General features: G+C 39.1%; 1 protein-coding gene across 5 annotated transcripts in view; it reads left to right on the top strand.

Annotated features, from left to right (window-relative positions):
* PPARGC1A (PPARG coactivator 1 alpha) overlaps positions 1 to 17,918 on the top strand; it is a 364,171-nt gene extending 346,253 nt beyond the window's left edge. For all 5 annotated transcript variants that reach the window (XM_030270851.4, XM_072928036.1, XM_072928037.1 and 2 more), the window contains 5 exons: positions 439 to 543; positions 953 to 1,073; positions 10,600 to 10,721; positions 11,066 to 11,217; positions 14,071 to 17,918. In XM_030270851.4, the coding sequence (XP_030126711.4) occupies positions 439 to 543; positions 953 to 1,073; positions 10,600 to 10,721; positions 11,066 to 11,217; positions 14,071 to 14,174 (604 nt within the window). In that variant the 3' untranslated portion in view covers positions 14,175 to 17,918. The remainder of the gene's footprint in view (positions 1 to 438; positions 544 to 952; positions 1,074 to 10,599; positions 10,722 to 11,065; positions 11,218 to 14,070) is intronic.
* Positions 17,919 to 19,474: the final 1,556 nt, after the last annotated feature.

Genomic DNA, 19,474 nt, shown 5'->3' with positions numbered 1-19,474 from the left:
GTTGCTCCTGAGCTGATTAACTCTGAAGGTTACAGGTTTGCTACAGAAACACTTGTTTCCAATATCCGTTGAAATTGCCAGGTTGTGCCTTCGGAGTGGAGGCAGTCAGGTCAGAGGCAGAGCAATTGGTGAGAGATGCACATAACTAACCTTCCCCATTATCTGTGAGCTGCCTGGTGCCAATCTTGCTACGGCCTCTATCAGATGGAGTTGACAATGGCTGACTGTCTGCTCTGTGTTAGCCTCAATAAGGAAAATTACTAAAGGGCCAGGAGGGGAGAAATCACTTGAGGCCCCTTAGTTGACTAGGAGATTGCAAACTGTCACTGGAAAATCCCACCGGTAGCTTAGAAGAAATTGTAAGTTCAGGGAAGAGGTAGAAAATGGTGTCAATAGACTCAAATGGAATGACAGAGGTGAATGTGTTTCTTCCTGCAGATCTTGTTGCTATTGTGAGTCCAGCCACTGTAGACACCGAGCATACAGAAGTTCTCCCTTAGGTGGAAGATCGCGGTCCAGATCACCGTACAGTCGCAGACCCAGGTAGTGCCTTCGGCCTGCATTTGGTATGCTTTGCAGCTGTTCTCAGGAGATAATCGTAGAGTCATAGAATCATTAATGCTGGAAAAGACCTCTGAGTTCATTGAGTCCAACCTGTGGCTAAACACCTCCATGTCACCTAAACCGCAGCACATCCACTCATTTCTTGAAGACTTCCAGGGATGGTGACTCCACCACTTCACTGGGCAGCCCATTCTAATGCTTAATCACCTTTCCAGCAAAGAAATTCTTCCTTGTATCCAACCTGAACTTCCTCTGGTGGAGTTTGAAGCCGTTTCCTCTTGTCCTTTCTCTAATTGCCTGGGATAATAAAGCATTCCAGTAATTGTATTTCTAATTTTACATTCACAAATGCAGGTGCTTGATTTGATGACTAAGTTGTGTTTCCTAGATATGACAGCTATGAGGAATATCAGCATGAAAGGCTGAAGAGGGAAGAATACCGCAAAGAGTATGAAAAACGGGAATCTGAAAGGGCCAAGCAAAGGGAGAGACAGAGGCAGAAAGCAATTGTAAGCACTGTAAAGATAACTTTCATATTGAAATAGATCTCTGTTTCTTTACATGGATTCTAATGCTAGAATTCAGACTTTATTTTAAAATACAAAAATTTGCTTATATGTATTTCTTAATATTTTTCATTTTAAGCAAATATGTGTTCTCATAATAATTTCTGTTTTGGTGTAACATTACTAATTTTTTCAGGTTCTATAAATTGCAATACTCACAGTTTTTCCCACTGAATAGATAAGAGAACTTACTAGAGAAAAGGGGTCATCCCAGACAGTACACTAGTAGAAGAAAACTAATCTATTTCTTATATAGATATATGAGTGAACCTGTCTTTTATGCTGTAATTCACCTACCAGACATACACAAAATAAGAAGTCAGGTGATATACCAATTGCTGAACTCTCAAGAGTGACTGTAATTGTCTGTACAGAGGGTGCAGATAGCAGAACTCAAAACTGGGATCCCAAGACTTGGCTTTAATTATAATTTTTTCAGTGTCTGTGATTTGGTTAATTTTTAAGTTATTTTTAGCAAAATAATCTGAAGACAAGATGCAATTAAAAAAGTCACTTATCTCTGGCCCTCTTATAATGAATATGTATTATTTAATTATTTTGTTCATCTGTGTTCTCTATGAAACAACTGAGATACCTGAAGCAAAGAAAATAACCCATGTGAGGATAAGCAACTCTCTTAGCTGTTGTAGCAGTAGGACAGAAGGAAGAATGGCTATTAAACTGGGAGCTGCTGTAAATCTGTTGCTGTAAAAGTTGCTAAGGCCATTTGGTGGCTCACCTTAACATTTTGATTTCCTGTGTCCTACTCTTTCCATTCACTTGTACCTACACAGCTGTTCTGGCTGTGCTCTGGCTCTTGCATGACCTGGTACAGACCAGGATACTTCATCTTCGTTCTCAGGTTTTCCATTAGTGCTCTCTCCTGAGGTCACCAAAATTAATAGGTCTTTTTCCCGGTGACATTAGTGGACTTTGTAGCAAAAGGTGATTTGTCACACACTTGGCAGCATTTCTCCTAATGCACCTACAGAACCAGGAGAGTGTAGAGATTGACAGAGACTGGCATAGTCTACAGCAATGAAGAGTTCTGGGAGTGAACAGACAACTTTATGGTCTGTTTTTTGTCTCTGCTACTGTTCTTAGTGAGCTTCAGCAAATCATTTCAGTTTTCTCCATTTCAGGTGTCCTGTCTACAAAGTGTGGGTGATAGGGGTATTTTGTAAAGCACAAGATTTAGAGCTATAACATGCTCTTCTGTGCTGCTCTGAAACACAGTGAGGGCAATGGAATAATATTGTTTGGCTTCAGACAGAGCCATATTTAAGTCAATTGTTGCAGTTAGTTTCAAAGTATCTGGCTTACATCTGCTTAGAGATGAACACTACCTTCCAGCAATTGTAACTTAAACACTGTCTGTTCTCTCTTAGAGCAGCCGCAAATTAGAGATTCAAGTAGACTTCTGTCATGGGTGTAGCTTGCTACTTCTCAATTACTGTACCTTACCTATATAAATAAACATGAATCCTGCTGAGGAGGTAGAAAATTTGATTTAGTTTAAAACAAACAAATATTTAGCAAGTAGCTAATCAAGAGAAAAGGAAAAGGGAAAGAAAAGAAACTTTAAAAGCTTCAGATATGCTGCATCACACTGCATTAAAAATTCTAGACAATTCAAAACCAAGGTTGAATTTATTTTCTTTCTAAAGTGATCATTTTGATTATAATTAACTTATTTAATGGAATTATTTTTAATAGACATAAATAAATCAAAACTAAAAATAAATATCAATAAAGAGAACATGGTAAAAAATCTAAAACCCAGTCATCTGTGTGAGTTCTACAGGAGATGTAGATTAAGTCCTATTAACTGCTTTATTGAAAGTCTACCAGCACTTTTACTTTAAAAGTCTGTATTGAATTGTGCTATTTTATACCCTCTGAAAACAGGTAAGGATTAGGAGACAGCAGAGAAAGGGGATCTCCAATCTCATTAATTCAGTGACAAAATATGTATAATTTCTAGCATTCTCTGCTCTTTTTCTTATGCCTTTTGGTTTATGAGTCTCTTTTGTGTTACTCTTTTCAATCTTAAGGGACTCAACTAATTTATTGTTCAGCCACAAGAATGTCCTCTCTTTCTTTCCTTGAGCTCTTTCTACAGTCCCATAAATTTAGATTTCTTTGCTCTCTGTATTGGGGAATTTTTTATTTTTTTTTTCTAGCCCATTCTCATGCTGCCAGATTTGATTTATGACCACATATTTGCAGATGCTGGTAGAAGAGTAGCCCAAAGGTTGGGCAGTACTAATACCTTAGTTATTAGACAGGGCAGGTGACTTTCTTTATGAGAAGCATGGCTCTGAGATCTCAAGACTTAGTTGTAGAAAGGATGCACAGTAAAAAAGGAGCAGAAGTTGTGACAGAGCCAAAAGTAATTTCATATTGTAGAAGCAGTATCTAGAATTAGTCTCTGTGGGACAACAGGCATGGGAAACCTAGGAAGAATAAATGAGAAAAAGAATATTTTAACATCTTTTAATCTGTCAAAACCATGTGTGAAGCAATGCCCTTTGATTGTGCAGGCAGCTTGTATTTTGGCAGATGTGAAGACATATTGACAGAATACTGAGGAGGCTTGTTTTAGAAGCCTGTGCTCACACTGTGTGGCACAAGCATGTTTGAACACTGCCCCTTCAGTCTCGCACACCTTCACCGTAGAATATTCAGAGTGAGAAGCCTGGGACAGTATAGATTTCCTGTATAGATTCCTGAAATCCTGTCTAGACTTATTACTGTATACAGGTGGTTTGACTTTGGAAGATACTGTGAAATTCTTCTTATCTTCTTTTTCTTCTTTCCCCCTCTCCAGTTACTGGAGATTTAGTGCCTTTTTTGTGGATTCAGGTCTTAATTTTGAGCAGGCATGCCTGAAAAATACAGGCTGAGTCTACAAGGTACTTAGAGAGTTAAGAAAATTTTTTTTGTCGGTCATTCATTCACTGATTTATACTTTTGATTGTGATTCCTTTACCAACTGACCAAATGTTAGCATAGTTTAGTTTGATTTTGTTTTATTTCATTGGGTCACGTTTTGTTTTTTTTTTAATGGATCCTCACTGACATAGGAATGGTCTGTCACTAAGACTTGCTTAGCCATGTAAGCCAGATCATAGTGGAGACACATGGACTATGACTTGAGGGGCACTGCAGGACAGCAGAGTCTACTTAGTGCTTTGTAGAAACTGGGATCCAGCCCCCAGCTAAGGCAGACCATAGTGATTTGCTGAGAGACCTGAGGACATCTTTTTTCTTTGATACACTCCAGGAAATTTCTGAGTTGTGTTTACTCCAGCAGTACATTAGACCATGTGGCAAATACGATTTGAAGCATGGCACCAGAAATAGTTAGCACGTTCAAATTCTGGAGTCACTAGTTATCCTCATTGATATGGTGCACCAGAGCTGGAGGTTCAGCTGTCTGATGAGCAGCTTGGTGTTGTGGCTCTCTGCTACTCTGCCACTCTGGCCATGACACTGACTTAGTCACATCCTTCATGCAGCTCATTTACCGTGTGCACTGGCTACTGCCAAGAGGTATAACAAAATCTGTACACCTCCAAGTGTGCAAAAAATATGGGCGCCAGTCTGTAAAGACGTTTATTTGTTATCCATGGACAGATACAAGCGAGATCTCTGTGGTTGCTCTTGGAGGATGAGGTTTATTCAGGATGCATTGTGGCCCTGCCTCGAGCTGCTAGGCACAGCACGTGGCTGGGCCTAAGGTGATGGGGGAGGGGAGAGACAAAGAGGGGAGCAGGGACTCCCGGAGGACGCTCCAGGAGGAGAGGGGAAGATCCAAGAGGGCGTCCAGCCCCCCGGAGACCCCTTATCAATGGGGGCTCCAAGGTGGGCTGGAACAGGACCTGGGCCAATGGGGTCACAGGCACCTGATGGTTCAGGGGAGGGTTACAGATGTGGGGTGAACCATACATTCTGGGGGGTGACATGGAACAGTCCATTTGGCTTTTGGACCCCGCTGTAGGTGAGGGTTATTGTCCAGCCAGTAGGGGGCGTTATATTCGTCCTGGCTGTACTATTGTGGCTCTTAATCATAGATATCTACCCTTCCCAACAAAAATCAGGTTATACTGAAGTAGAAAATTACAATTAACATTACTACTTTTCATTCCTAAATGCTGGCAGCCTTTGTGAGACAAGTATCAAGAGTCCCAGTCCCAGAGAGCTTGCAGACATAAAAAGATAAATGTGCTGTGAGGCCACTGTATTGGAAAGAAACACATGGTTTCAAAGAAAATAAATTGTTCTAAAACAGGAAGGCAGGAGAAAGGTGGTTTCATAAATGAGTGCCTGCCTTCTCGAAAGTCTAAAACCAGAGTTAGCCTATAATAGAATTCATATCCACTTGTGAAGGATTCAATGTATGTTTTATATTTAGTTTGGATTTTTTTTGTTGTTGCTCATCTTGATGGCCTAGATCCCAGATACTCTAATTTTGCTGTATGTGTTTCTACCTAAATTTTGAGTTTTACTGGTCCATCATTATTTTTCTAACAGTGTGGAGTGTATCTAAACTGTTCTGAACAAGATAATAATCTTGTTTGGTTTTTTTTTCCCAGTATTTGTGATTTTACTTTTGCCATTTGTACTTTCTCACAGGCCATACTAATTTTTCTTTACTTAATCTACAGATTTTTTTCTCATTATTATTACATCAGAAGCTTAAGCTTTAATGGCTTATTTCCTCCCATAGCATTTCTGGTTTTGCAATTCTGTCCAACCAATCCCGTTACATTTTCAAAATGGTATTTGGCCTTCAGCTCTAAGGGTAAAAGTCTTCATGGCTTAAAGTCTCTACTGGCAGAGGAGTCATTTGGCATGGAAGGCAACACAGCCATGGAGTGTGTACCCAGCCAGACACCTGTGCTGGAGTGAGCAGCAGAGCCTTTACATGCCCAGAACAGAACGCAGATTTGAAATGCTCCTGGATTTCTTCTCTCAGCTTAACATAAAGCATTACCTGGCTCTTGGAGAACTAGGTCAGCACCATAGACATGCAGGCAAAAAGTGGTAGGAAAAATGGGAGCAGCAGCACCACAGGCAGGCAAAGATAACAACTGTTGGGGGAAGAAGCAAAAAATCCAAGCGAAAACTAATACATCTAATGGTCTGTGTTTAGTGAAATAATTGTGAAATAAAGACTTAGGAATAAGGAAGCACAAAGAAAATAAAGTTTTGGAGGAATCCTTTGCAAGACAAAAAGCATCAGTCAATATTTAGAGGATGAGTAATTCCTTAGAGTGTAAGTTGTATCCCAGCCTTGTTTTCTCATATTTTGTTACTCTAATGCTTTAGGATTTTCATTTGAGACTTAATATACTGCTTGTCAGTCCAAGATTTTCTGCCACATCTTTCTATTCAAATGTTTTTGCTGTGATGAAGAGTGAACAAGATTATGAAAGAAGACAGACATGCTAGGCCTGAGGGAGTTGGCTGGACTATTTTCTTTTTTAACCTGGCAAAGCAGGGAGCCACACAACACTTATGATGCAAAATAAATCATTTGCACTTTTGGGAGGGAAATTTGAACAGATAGCTTCTGATGTTCCCTGCAGGTTCCCTCTACCCCTATGAAATTGAAAACAAAAGCTTTTCTCTGCCCTTCTCTAGGTTTCCAAGTCACCTGTCATATCCTCTAACAACTGCAGTAAACATTTTATTTAATACGCCCATATAGACTTACACATGTAACTTATTATCAAAAAAGGTCCTTAACATTTAGAAGTGTGTTGCAATCTTGTTAGGATTCTATAGCTCTTATTATTAATGGAAATAAAATCTCTGTGAATATTAATATTCATAGTTGCTTTAAATAATCCAAAGTTAACCAAGGCAAAGACAATGCTGTGTGAATCCTGTGTTCTTGGGTATGTTATTCCATTGTGGCACTCTGCTTAAAAAAATACTTGAACTCATCTCCTCATATGTGCACACTGGAGGACATATGGTGCATTTCAGCTTTAAATTTGAATTTCCTTAATTTTGCAGGTTTAACTTATTCCCTTAACAGTACTTTAACAGGCTTTTTTTTTTTTAATTGTTCAGTTTTGGTTTATTACAGTTGTCTTAAAGGGATATTACAGATATAAAGGTTATTAGAGGGATAGAAGAAGGAAAAATTGCACAGGCATGCAGACAGACCCATGGAAGAGTGTGCAATAGATATTTCCATCACACTGTAATATAACAATCTCCATGTCAGTGAGTGAAACATTATGTTTTTTTCAGTTGAGAAGTATTATCTCAGCTAAAGTATATTAGGCAGTCTGCTGTGTTATGTTCTGCTCCATCTGGTCAGTCATTTAGGTTCAATAGCAAGTATCAATGGAATTGTTTCTTATCAAGTGTTTCAGTGCGGTTAAATCCTTGATTTGGTAAAACAGTCTGAAAAAGTAATTACTGTGCATATGCAGATTTTCCTGGTTTTGAAGTTTATGGCATCCAACCATAGTGAAAGTAGGCTGTGAAAGTAAGCATCCAACCATAGTGAAAGTAAGCAGAATTAGAATGGGGAAATGGAAGAAATGCAGATTTCTGTAGCTGGCACTCTACAGTCCCTGGTTCACAGAAACCCTACCCAAACTCCTCTGTCAGGAAGGTCAGGGCTGTGCACTGGGACACAGTGGAGACAGAGATAAAAAGCAGCAGCTGTCTGGAAAGTACCCTTGTGCCCTAAATGTATGGCTACCCATGAGCACAAGTGCTTCTTTTAGCCATGCTAGCTTCTCCAAACTGCACTGCTATGGCAGGGAACAAGGGCAGCTTTTGGACCCTGCATTTTGGAAGGTGTAACATTTAAAAGTGGATGTGTCTGTCCCAGCATGGTTAGAGAGGAGTATCAAGGCAATCACCTTGGTTCCTTACAAATTCACAAGAGGCAGTAGTTTCAAGTATCTAAATAAGATTGTTACCAGACCCTCCTGGGGGTACCATACTTTGGTAGTATGTATCCAAAGGACTCCACTCCACTCTGCAGACCAGGGACCTATAAAGGACGCAGATAATTCTTGTGCCATTCCTTAGTGGGTCGGGCTTTTGGGTAGGAATGTTTGATTCTTGAATCTCTGTTTTCTGCAGTTTTAAGCTCTAATGTATCAGGAGCTTAGATTAACTGGATCTGAGCCCCTAAGATTTGTGAAACCAGAAAAAGAGTCAGTGAAAATAGTTTAATGAATGTGCTAGTAAGAAGGAGTTTCTGTTGGGAGACAAATATTTTAGTGTTGACTTTCTGCTGCAGGAATTCTTTATTTATTTTGCATTAAATAGTTCCTGAGAGCAAAGTGCTCTCCTGGGAACAGGAAGACAAGATTTTCCAGCACCCCTAACTAAGAATTCTGATGGTCTCTTTGTCTCAAATGAATACTCAAACAAGTAAAGAGGCAACATCAATATAATTTCTGATTTTACCTGTGTTTGGTCTGATCTCAATTGTATTGTCCGTGGTCCACGAATGACTGGTGCTTTATGCCTCTGTAGGGACTCATGGAAAAGATACATTTTGTGCTATATCTGAATTGTAACACTATAAACTACCTGTCTCTTCAGGCTAGAATGTTTCTGAGCGAGAATGCAAGTCTATATTTAGGTCCCTAGTGCCTTTTGCACTGCACAGTTGAGGTGCCATTAGCCTTTAGGCACCTCCAGGTTACGATAGTCATGAATTCTCAGCAGTCAGTGTAGCTCCTTCGGCATTCGGCACCTAAATTCTGCACAAGTCTCAGGTGCCAAAGTTGATGGTTTAAACTGACATTGCTCCACTGACTGACAGATTTGCACCAGCTGAGAATGTGGTGGTGGTTGGATATATGGGACTACTGTGTGGGTGTGTAAGGGATGAGCAGTAGGGTCAGCAGTGCCAGCCCAGAGGCAATCGGAGGCAGGAAGGCTGAGCACCCAAGCCATGTATAGCTGGTGCTTCTTTGCCCTGGTTACCTTAATGCCAGTATTTTAAAGATCTCCTTTTCCCATTTTCTTTTCTTACAGCTCACTAAATGGCTCTGCCCTCAGAAAAGTGTTTATCCTAAAATTCGTGAAGTGACTCTTAAAGGGTTTTCAGGTCCTTCCCTCATTTGGCTGAGCTTTTGCACTAAGGAAAGAACGATATGACCGTGGCTTGATTGTTATAAAAGTATCTGATGCTTTGTTTCAAGTGTTGAAAGAACAAGCCTAGGGTCTTCAGTCAGCTGGTTTTTATTCTGAATAAACCAAAAGGTAGTGGTGACTGTGGGATATATTTTACTCCCTGTCATTACCCCCCAAAATACTTATTTTAATAAAATACATATTTTGGACTGTGTCCTGGTTTCTGCTGGCATAGAGTTAATTTTATTCTTAGTAGCTATGGTAATGTAGTGGTTTTGGTAGATACAGGACAGTATTTTGGATTTAGTATTAATGTTGATAAGACATTGATGTTTTAATTGTTGTTAAGTAGTGTTATTCTAAATTAAGGACTTTACAGTTTCCCATGCTCTGCCAGGGAGCAGGTGCACAAGATGCTTGCAGGGAGTATGGCCAGGACAGCTGACCTGAGGTGGCCAAAGGGATATTCCATACCATATGGCATCATGCCCAGTATATGAACCAGAGAGATTGGCTGGAAGAGGCAGAACACTGCTCGTGGATGGGCTGGGTGTTGGTCAGCAGTTAGGGTTTTATTCCTCTCTCCCCCTCCCCTTTTCATTGCAATTACTGTGATTATAATTATTAATCTTATTATATCTCTTTGTTTCCTTTATTAGGTTGATCTTAGTACAGGTGTTTCTCCTTTTTCTGATTTTCCTCCTTATCCCACTGACAAGCGGGGAATGAGCTAGGGGCTGTGTAGTACTTAGTTTTTGACTGGGGTGACAATATTGAAAAGTTTTCCCTCTATTTAAAGGTATGGATTATGGTGGAACAGGATTTCAGGATGAATCAGCTATTGAGTCATATGAGCTTATAATGTTATGCTTGTAATACATTTTGTTGTGTTTGTGGTACACTTATGCAATTATTTTGTTACTTTATGCTGCTCTGCAACTAAGATGAGTTTTGCTCGGTATTGCACACATGACAAGAGAAAGGGAGCTCCTAGTTTGGAAGAGTTTGCAGTCCTGGAGGGGAAGTGGTAGAAAGGGTGAGAGGGAAGAAGGTGCAGTAGGATACGAAGGGAAGCATTTGTCAGTGTACAGAACATAACAGCAATCGGTAAACCCTTCCAGGAGCACACCACCTGACAAATGTAGTGTCACTTAAATACCTTAGATGCTTTCCAGGAGAAAACTATTTCTTGTACATGCAAGATGCAGTAGGCCTTCCACAAAAGAGTGTTTCTGTAATTATGCATCCTCTGCACATCTGTGTGTGTATTTGCATGCATGTATGTATAGGTTCATCTGTATTACGTATTTGTTAAAAGAATGCCTTCCTGCTTGCTCTTTATCAACAGGAAGAACGTCGTGTGATTTATCTGGGTAAAATCAGACCTGACACAACCCGAACAGAACTGAGGGACCGGTTTGAAGTTTTTGGTGAAATTGAGGAGTGCACAGTAAATTTGCAGGATGATGGGTAGGAACTTTTGAGATTACTTTTTGTTTGAGAGCTGCCATATGTAAAAAATTATGGCAGTAAGATTACTGGTATGGGAGTTACCAGTAGAAGTCCTGTGACAGATGACATGCTAAGTTCAAACCTTACTTATTTTCTTTCATCCTTATTTATTAATCTTGCTAGTTGAAATTTCCTGTCCCAGAAATAAGTATTTAGCTGCATGACAGGACAATCATGCTGATAAATGGATGCAGTACTTCTGGCACTGGGTCTCCAGCAAGTTCTTACATTCAGGAAGGGGTTACACTAATGTGTGTTAACTCTTCTCAGACTTTGTTCACAACTGTGTTTTTCAATGGCAGAGACAGCTATGGTTTCATCACCTACCGCTATACTTGTGACGCCTTCGCTGCTCTTGAAAATGGATACACTTTACGCAGGTCAAATGAACCTGATTTTGAGCTGTACTTCTGTGGACGCAAGCAGTTTTGCAAGTCTAACTATGCAGACCTAGGTAGGTAATTTGCTCTCTGTGAATTGAAGTACATAACTCATGAGAATTTAGGGCTTACTTCTGTTTTGTTTACTGCTAATACCCTTTAAATGGTTGGAGAAGTGTTGAAGAAAGTGGTTTTCACCTGCTGTAAGAAGTTTAAAAGTCTACTAATCTGAGCTGGCTTCTTTCAAATGTTCCAAACTGTGAATATTCTTTTAAAGCCCATTTCCATCATTATAAAAAAATTAGTGCCCAGTATTAAATAATACATTTCTAAGTTGAAAAGATAGCAGAAAACCTCCCACATGCTTTACTATTTATTGCTGTAACTGTTTGATTCCAATACCTCACTTATGTATATGAGCAGTAAACAGAGGAAAAAGTAGATGCCTCAATGAAAAACTTCCTTATGATTCTTACTTTGCTATGAATTCTGTTGTAGATGGGCAGAATTTGCCAGGGGCACTCGATAAACACAATTCATAGTTGCTCCAGCTAGAAGATCTTGTGGCCAAATCTGACCCTTAGTGTGGCAAAAGCCACTGATCTCAACTGGCGATTCTAAAATTGTGCATATCCATCTATGTAGATGAAGGTGTCTCCTTGAGCGACTTTCCAGTCATGATATAAGAGGCTCCAACCTGTGGAATGCTTAGCAGTTCTCTTGGTGTTTGCAGTTACAGTGATGTGGGGCTTTATGCATACCAGTCTCCAGCCCCCAGTATGCTCTGATAACTCAGTTCCAAGTGTGCCTGATGGCTATGACAACACAATTGGGTCTGTCTGAGTCTCGCCTGGATAAAAATGTATGGTTCTGTCCTATGCTTCAAGTCAGGGTGTGGTGCTTCCCCTTTCTTCAAGGGTTTTTGGAAATGTTCAAAGTCTTCCAGCAGGAATACTGATGTTAAGTATATGTGTAGAGAGACTATGCAGACTACCAAAACAGTCTCTGTAATATTACAATATACGATAAACTCACCTCTTATTTAATTAACTTTTAAAATGTAAAGTATTCATTAAATGTTAAACCTTTCCTAATACCTGTATAAATAGACTAAAGGCACGGAAAATATTCTTTTCTGAATAACATAGCAAGGCACATTTTTGCTGTTGAATCTATATTAATCAGATAGTGTGGATTTTTTTTATGAATAAATGACCACAGTCATTAAAGTCTCTCATAACCCTGTAACACAGCGCTAATGAAATCTTGTATGTGCTGCCCCCACTTTGTACAATGCAGAAAGTGAATACAGATACATTTTTTCTAACCAATTGATGTCTTTTCAAAATAAACGATGAAGATTATATGCATTGTTCACAATGAATATGCTATAATTCACTTCAGTGGCTAAATAGATAATGTAAAGCTAAGAAAGGGCAATTGACTGCTGAAGAGATATAGGGTTGATGTAGAAAATATAAAAGGTAGCAAGGCATTTGTTGAAATGTAGGCTGATAAAAACAGTAAAACCAGATTAAAGTCTTGCCTTGATTTGACTTATCTTCAGCAATGGAAGCCAAGGTCATCTCTGTATCTCAAAAAATCTGGGGTTTAAAGTAAGTTGTCTGAAGGGAACCCTCTTGAACATTATTCATCACTGTGAGTATTCCCTGTCAACTCTCTCCATTGTGAGAAGGATTCCCAGAGTATCTGTGAGCAGACTGTTTTCACTTTGTCCTGCTGACAGCTTGAGCTTCTGTACTTCAGGCTGCTTTCCCTGTATTTTGCAGAGTATCTGATGGAGCAGCATAAAGAAATGGCAGGATGAACTTTAAAATTCATGAGCTGGTACCAGGACAGAGAGAATTAATCAGCTTTGGGTTGAGTACAGAAGAAAGAAAACACTTGAAAATAGTAGTCAGAAGTTTAACACCTCTCCTCTGTGAGAAGATATTGTCTTAACAGAACTTGTAATGAACATTTAATGTGCAGTGTGTCTTATAGTGGTAGATGGGGAGTTCTGATTAATTCAACACAAGAAATGGCAAGAAAAGGGCACTCTCATAAAGGAATTGTGACACAGGAACTGGTGAGAGTCAGTGTTAAGCAGGGTTGACTCCAAAAGGAAATTCATTGCTTGCAGCCATGTCAATAATTGTACTAGAGTTGTGTGGCCACAAGCGTACAATCCCTCCTCTGTGCTGGGAGCAGAGTGACGTCCGTGTCTGAGCAACTGACAAAGCTGGAACAAGTATCCCAGGCTGCAGGAGCTGGGCTCTTGTTGCTGCTCTGGCTTATCACATGTGATGCACAAAGCTAAGGATACCACCTGAGACTGCTCATGCAACTATGCAGAGGTTCTGCCCAGAATTGCTCACACTCTAAACAAACAAACCCAAAAAGATAAACTGAAGCAAAACCAGAGATTCTGGCAACTGTAAAGACTTTCACAAGACCTCAAGGAAAGGTGGGCTCTGTCCTCTGTCTGCTGCTCACAGACTGCCCTTGCTTTCTTCAGAACCTTTCTTAGGAAAATTAAGTCTTGGACATGTTACGAAACAGCAGTTGCAAGACAAAGGTGGAGTTTTGGTTAAGGCATCTGCCAAGATTATCTGGACTACTTTGAGGCCTATACATGAGTGTCTTGGTACTCAAGTCCTTGAGGAAACTGTTTTGAGTTAACCTGCTCTAAATGTATATGCAATTAGTGGTTCTTCCTCACTGCTGATGATGTGTACCACTTTTGTTAGGTGCTGCTTCTTACCAGGAATGCCTGAAGCTTCTGTGATGGTCATTTCTATGCTTTTATCATCCTTTAAAGTTGTGGTTTTAAGCAGATTGTTTTTTCAGTGTCTTGTTTGTACTAATATACAGAGAAAATAAGTAATTCTTGCTTCTTACTTAAACTTGCATCCTTTGGGTTTCAGATTCAAACTCAGATGATTTTGATCCTGCTTCTACTAAAAGCAAGTATGACTCCATGGATTTTGATAGTTTACTCAAAGAGGCCCAGCGGAGCCTGCGTAGGTAACAAGCATGTCATCCGAGGAGAACAAAGGGATGGCGAATACCTCACGGACATCACGTCCTTCAATAACGGACAACTAAAAAGTCGTACTTAGGAATTTCTCCTACTTTACACTCTCTGTTCAAAACCATGGTTTACATGAACACAGCTGCTCGAGGAGTGGAGGGGCAGGATGCTGTCCAGTAAGCACACACATGTCCATGGGTGTCAGCTGCGCTTTCGCGGGTGAGCGGTGGCGGGGGAGCCGGGCGTTCCTTGCGAGTTCAATGCAAATCACGAGACATGGCAGCAGTTCCACAGAGATACACATACAACGATGAACTGCAAAATCTGTACATATTGCATTTTAACAAAAAAAGAACAAAAACAAACAGAAAAAACCCCAGTGTGAGAACTATGGCTGCTGATGTCTGGGGATCAGACACTGCATTTTTTTTTTTTTTTTTTGGTAAAGAAGCTTCTTCTCACAACACGGTGATAATATGACAATCCAGAAGAAACCACAGGTCCCAGAAGTCTGCAATCTGTCTTAGCTTTGTTTTAAGATTGTTCTTTTTTTGGTTGGTTTGTTTTTTGGGTTTTTTTGTGGTTTTTTTTTTCTTTTTTGCAGAAAAGAAAATTAAAAAGCTCAAGCTTCCCTAACATTTTGAAGTTTCATCTTTTAATTCTGACACCCATGTAAATGTCTACAACATTGATCTTCCACAGCAAAATTTTCAAAGCCTTGTTAATGGTCAAATGTGCAGCTTGTTCAGCGATTTATTCTAATGAGCGGACGTGGTGTTACATTATTAATGAGAGTTGGATATAACTATCTGGGTGTGTGCACAGATAGTTTATTTGCTACATTCTCTAAAGTAGTTGAGTATTTAAAAATGTTAAATGGAGTATTTTTATTTATGTACATACTGTATGACGATGTTCTTTTTTGTTACAGCTATGCACTGTAAATGCAGCCTTCTTTTCAAAAACTGCTGAATTTTTCTTAATCAAGAATACTCAAATGTAATTATATGAGGTGAAACAATTATTGTACACTAACATATGTAGAAAGCTGAACTTATGCTTATATATATTTGATTGTAAAAAAAAAGAAAAGCGTGTGGGTGAAGGTGTGAGTGTGCATATGTGTGCATGTGTGTCTGAGTGCAAAAATGCATTATACACATTCATCCCTTCTTTGGTGAGCTTATATAAGAATTTTATCAAGAATTATCCTAGCCCAAAAGATATTAACCGCCTTCTGCAGTATTTTTCCACATTTTTCTCATTGCTTGATTTTCTTTTGCAGTTTTATACACTGAATTTGTTAGGGGAATGAAATTTTCTCATCTAAATTTTTCTAGAAAATATCATAATTTTATGTAAAGTCTCTCAAATGGGTAATCATTAAGAAATGTTTTTATTTTATGTATCAACAGTAGTTTTGGAACTAGAGGTCAAAAATCTTTTTAAAATGCTATTTTGTTTTAATTTTTGTGATTTTAGTTTGATAAAAATATGCTGAGGTACTAAGTACAGTATGATTTTTACAGTAATTCTGTGTCTAAACACTGTTCTTGAAGCCAGTAATCTTTTCATTGGCAGAGTTTAATGATGGTATTTATCTATATTTTTTACAGTTATGCATCCTGTATAAATACCAATCCTTCATTCCTTTGTTTACTAAAGAGACATATTTATCAGTTATAATTATCCTATTTATTATAAATTATGAGATGACTAAAAGAATAAAAAGGCCAGTGGAAATTTTATACCTAGGATGCATGATGGTTGTCAGTTTGGAGTAAGCAAGTGCTTTGTTTGGAAATTCCGCTTTTGCAGAAGCAGTGGGTTGGTTTTGAGTTTTTTCCTTTTTTTTTACTATGTACTAGCATGGCCTCAGATGTGCCCATGACATTGTTGCTGATGACATTGCTTCTGTTAAATTAAATAGAAATTTCAGGAAAGAAAAAAAACCACAAGAGTATAAACTACTGCTATTCTGAGCATCAGAATTTCATCTGAACTCAGTCTCTACTGAATCAGCAAAGTTTGAAATTTGCTTGTGAATGTATAGATTTCTTATTCTATTACTCTTTGGCATTCATGACTCCTCTTAAAGGTATGGCACACCTAACTATTTAATCTACCTTCCCACTCCAAATCTTAGAAAACTGATTCTATCCCCATACCAGTGCAGTTGATTTTGATGGCTGCATTCATTTTATCACCAGCATATTGTGTTCAGAGAGATTCCACTGTCTGTCCTGTCGGATGCTTGCTTGATTTTTTGGCTTCTTATTTCTCAGTAGATAGATAGCAATAAAACAAAAAAAAAAAAAAAAGAACTTTTCTGGAGGTTCTGTGTTACAAATGTAACATCCTTTACTCTGCATAATTCTTGTTGTTGCTCTGTAGGTTAAAAATGCAGGTATTTTAACTTTGTGTGAATGCCAAACTAAAAGTTTACAATTTTCCTTTCTGGATTTTGAGTATCTTCTGTTGTAAAGAAAAAATATTAAAAGCAATAAATTATTTTTAAGAAATCAATATTTAGTATATCATATTATGTGTTCAAGGACCAGGTACATTACCTATTTTGCCTTTACATTTCTGTGATTAAATTTTAAAATGTTCTCTTTTGCCCTAGATTGCTGACATTAAGAAATTGGTGTGGGGTTTGTGTGGGGACATTATTTATTTTCCACCGAGCAGGCATAATGACGTGAGTCAAATTTTTTTTTTTCACTGGCCTGGCAAACATTTTCATCTTGAAGATGGCTTTCCTCTGTGGATTTACAAATTACATATGAAATTAATAGAGCTAGGATTGCTGAATAAAGCTATTTGGATCTTTCATAGACACTGTAGTAGAAAATCCATCAAAATATAAACTCAGAGTTTACTTTTATTTTTTTCTTCCCCAAGAACATTTCAAATTAGCACATGTACCACATTGTCACCAGAGGCAAATTGCAGTATAGCTCTGTGTGTCTTTTATAAGAAGACTGTACTGTTGCTTTCATGCTGGGGTAAGTACCACATCCACAATACAGGTAACAGAACTGGCACTTAGGAACTGTGGGCTTTCCTAGAGCTGTAACTGAGGAATTCCTACAGAATGGAAAATTATCTAAATACTAATCCAAACAGAGGGAGCCTAAAGATAAAGAAAAATGCCTGTGCTAAACTACTCTGAAAAGCAGTTGGGCTGCCATCACCAAGAGCAGCACTGAGAGGAAAGTTAGTGCCTCTGGGGTAATAATACTTGGGTCAGTTGAAAAAAAAAAAAAAAAACAAATAAAAACAACACAGCCACACCTCCTTCTCATCCCTTTAGATGTAAGCCTATAGTAGGTAATGATTATGTGTCCTTCTTAATGGCTGTAATGAGAACTTCAATCACTATAGTATAAGATCTGATCTATAAATGAACTAGAATAGCCATGTAATATAATGTGATGATTCTAAATTTGTACCTATGTGACAGACATTTTCAATAATGTGAACCACTGACCTGATGGAGCTACTGTAAGATTTGTACAGTAGGTGAACATGTAAAGTTGTAGGTTGGACTATGCTGAACAGGGGAAGTGAGATAGTAGTTAAGCCCAAGCTGGGCTATTTTCCACCTGCCGATTCTACATGTACTTTTGTGGTTTAATTCATTGTATGAAAATTCCTGTGATTTTTTTTCTTTTTTTTAATGTGCAGTACACATCAGCCTCACTGAGAAAATAAAGGGAAACGAATGTTTCAAATCCATTTCTGTTTCTCATTCTTGTTACAGGTTTTTTTCCCCCCACCATTGGTTGTGTAGTGGGTTTTCTGTTACTCTTTCTAGTGGTTGTAATTTGTTTCACATTATTGGCCAGAGCATGCTTGCATTACTGCACTTTGCACAGCATCACCAGTTTTGATATATTTAATGGTAGAAAGTGGCACTTTTCTGCCATGAGTACCCAAGTCCATTGAAGAGCTGTGCTATAAACCATGTAAGAAAACTTTCAAAACATTCTCAGTGGAGTTCAAGAATTGTGCTCTGAGTTAGAAGTGGATGGAGAATGTAAGGACTTTTCTATCTGGCCACACTGGATCCCAGTGCAGGGAGTAGGGATTGAGAAGTGCAAAATGGTTGGCATCTTCCATCCTGAGATGATTTACACCTGCTCTGGGTGTAAGCCTGTCATAAGAGTTCTTCACCGGCTGCTGTCTCAGAAGACAGATCAGGAGACAGGTAGGTGGCAGGACAAGTATGCCTTTCCTGACTCCTTTTGAGGATAATACAGTGTGAGGATAACACATGTGGGCTTCCACAGCAGCATTGCCACTGGGCAGGCAACAGGCAGGCCCGGCGATGACAGAGGGTATTCACACCCTTCTCCTTTGCATGCACAGAAATAGAGGAAGAACGGCTTTTGTTTGGTTTGCCCAGGGTTCATTCACAGGTAGCCATTTTATGGCTGCAGGCCTGTTCTGCTGGGACAGCAGCATTCTCTGGGGCTCACAGCACAGCACCCTGTGGCTGAGTCTTCTCATCAGATGTCGACTCAGCAGGACCCAGCTGGGATGTGAGGAGCAGCACAGGGCAGCTGCTGGACAGCCTGGCTGTCCTTTTAAAGAAAATGACTACTGAATTCACTTGAAAAAATTGCTTTTCTCAAAACAACCAGCCTCCACCTCATCTTTCTGCCTAACGTTGCAGTTTAATTTATGCTCCATAACTTGCAAAAATGTTTAGCTTTTGCATTTTTACCATTTACTAATCGAAACTGTTCTGCTTGACTCTCGCAAGGGTGGTAGAGTGAAGTTCCTCACTCTGCGGGATTTGCGTTGTTGACTCTCTGATCAAATTAATGCTCAAAACGTGGTAGGCCAAATCATTCCTGATGTATTTCATCAGTCTTGCTGCTGTTCCTCAAGGAATGAATTTAGCCCAATATTTCTCCAGTTACTAGGCTTTGTAATTTCGTTTGTTTATTCATTTCGTATTTTTGCATAGCACTTCTGATGCTTGCCAAAAAAAAGCATTCCATATTAGATTTCCAGGAAACTATTGCCTCCCACCTCTTCTTTTTATATTATTAGGGTATATTGCATAAAATCAGGGCTTTCCATTGCCTGTTATCCTGGGTCACCATTTTCCCCCATGGTGAATACTGCAAGCTGAATACCTGAAATCAGATTCAGGCCCCTCAATGAGGGGCCTGATTTCAGAAACGCTGAGCATCTCACAGCTCCCATTGACTTCAATTAGACCTGCTGTCTCTCAGCACTTTTAAAAATCAAGCCACATATATAGAGCCCAAATTCAGCACAGC

The sequence above is a fragment of the Taeniopygia guttata genome, chromosome 4 (assembly GCF_048771995.1).
Source record: "Taeniopygia guttata chromosome 4, bTaeGut7.mat, whole genome shotgun sequence".
NCBI lineage: Eukaryota > Metazoa > Chordata > Aves > Passeriformes > Estrildidae > Taeniopygia > Taeniopygia guttata.
Note: the sequence above shows the minus strand (reverse complement) of the source record. Positions and strands in the feature narration are given on the sequence as shown.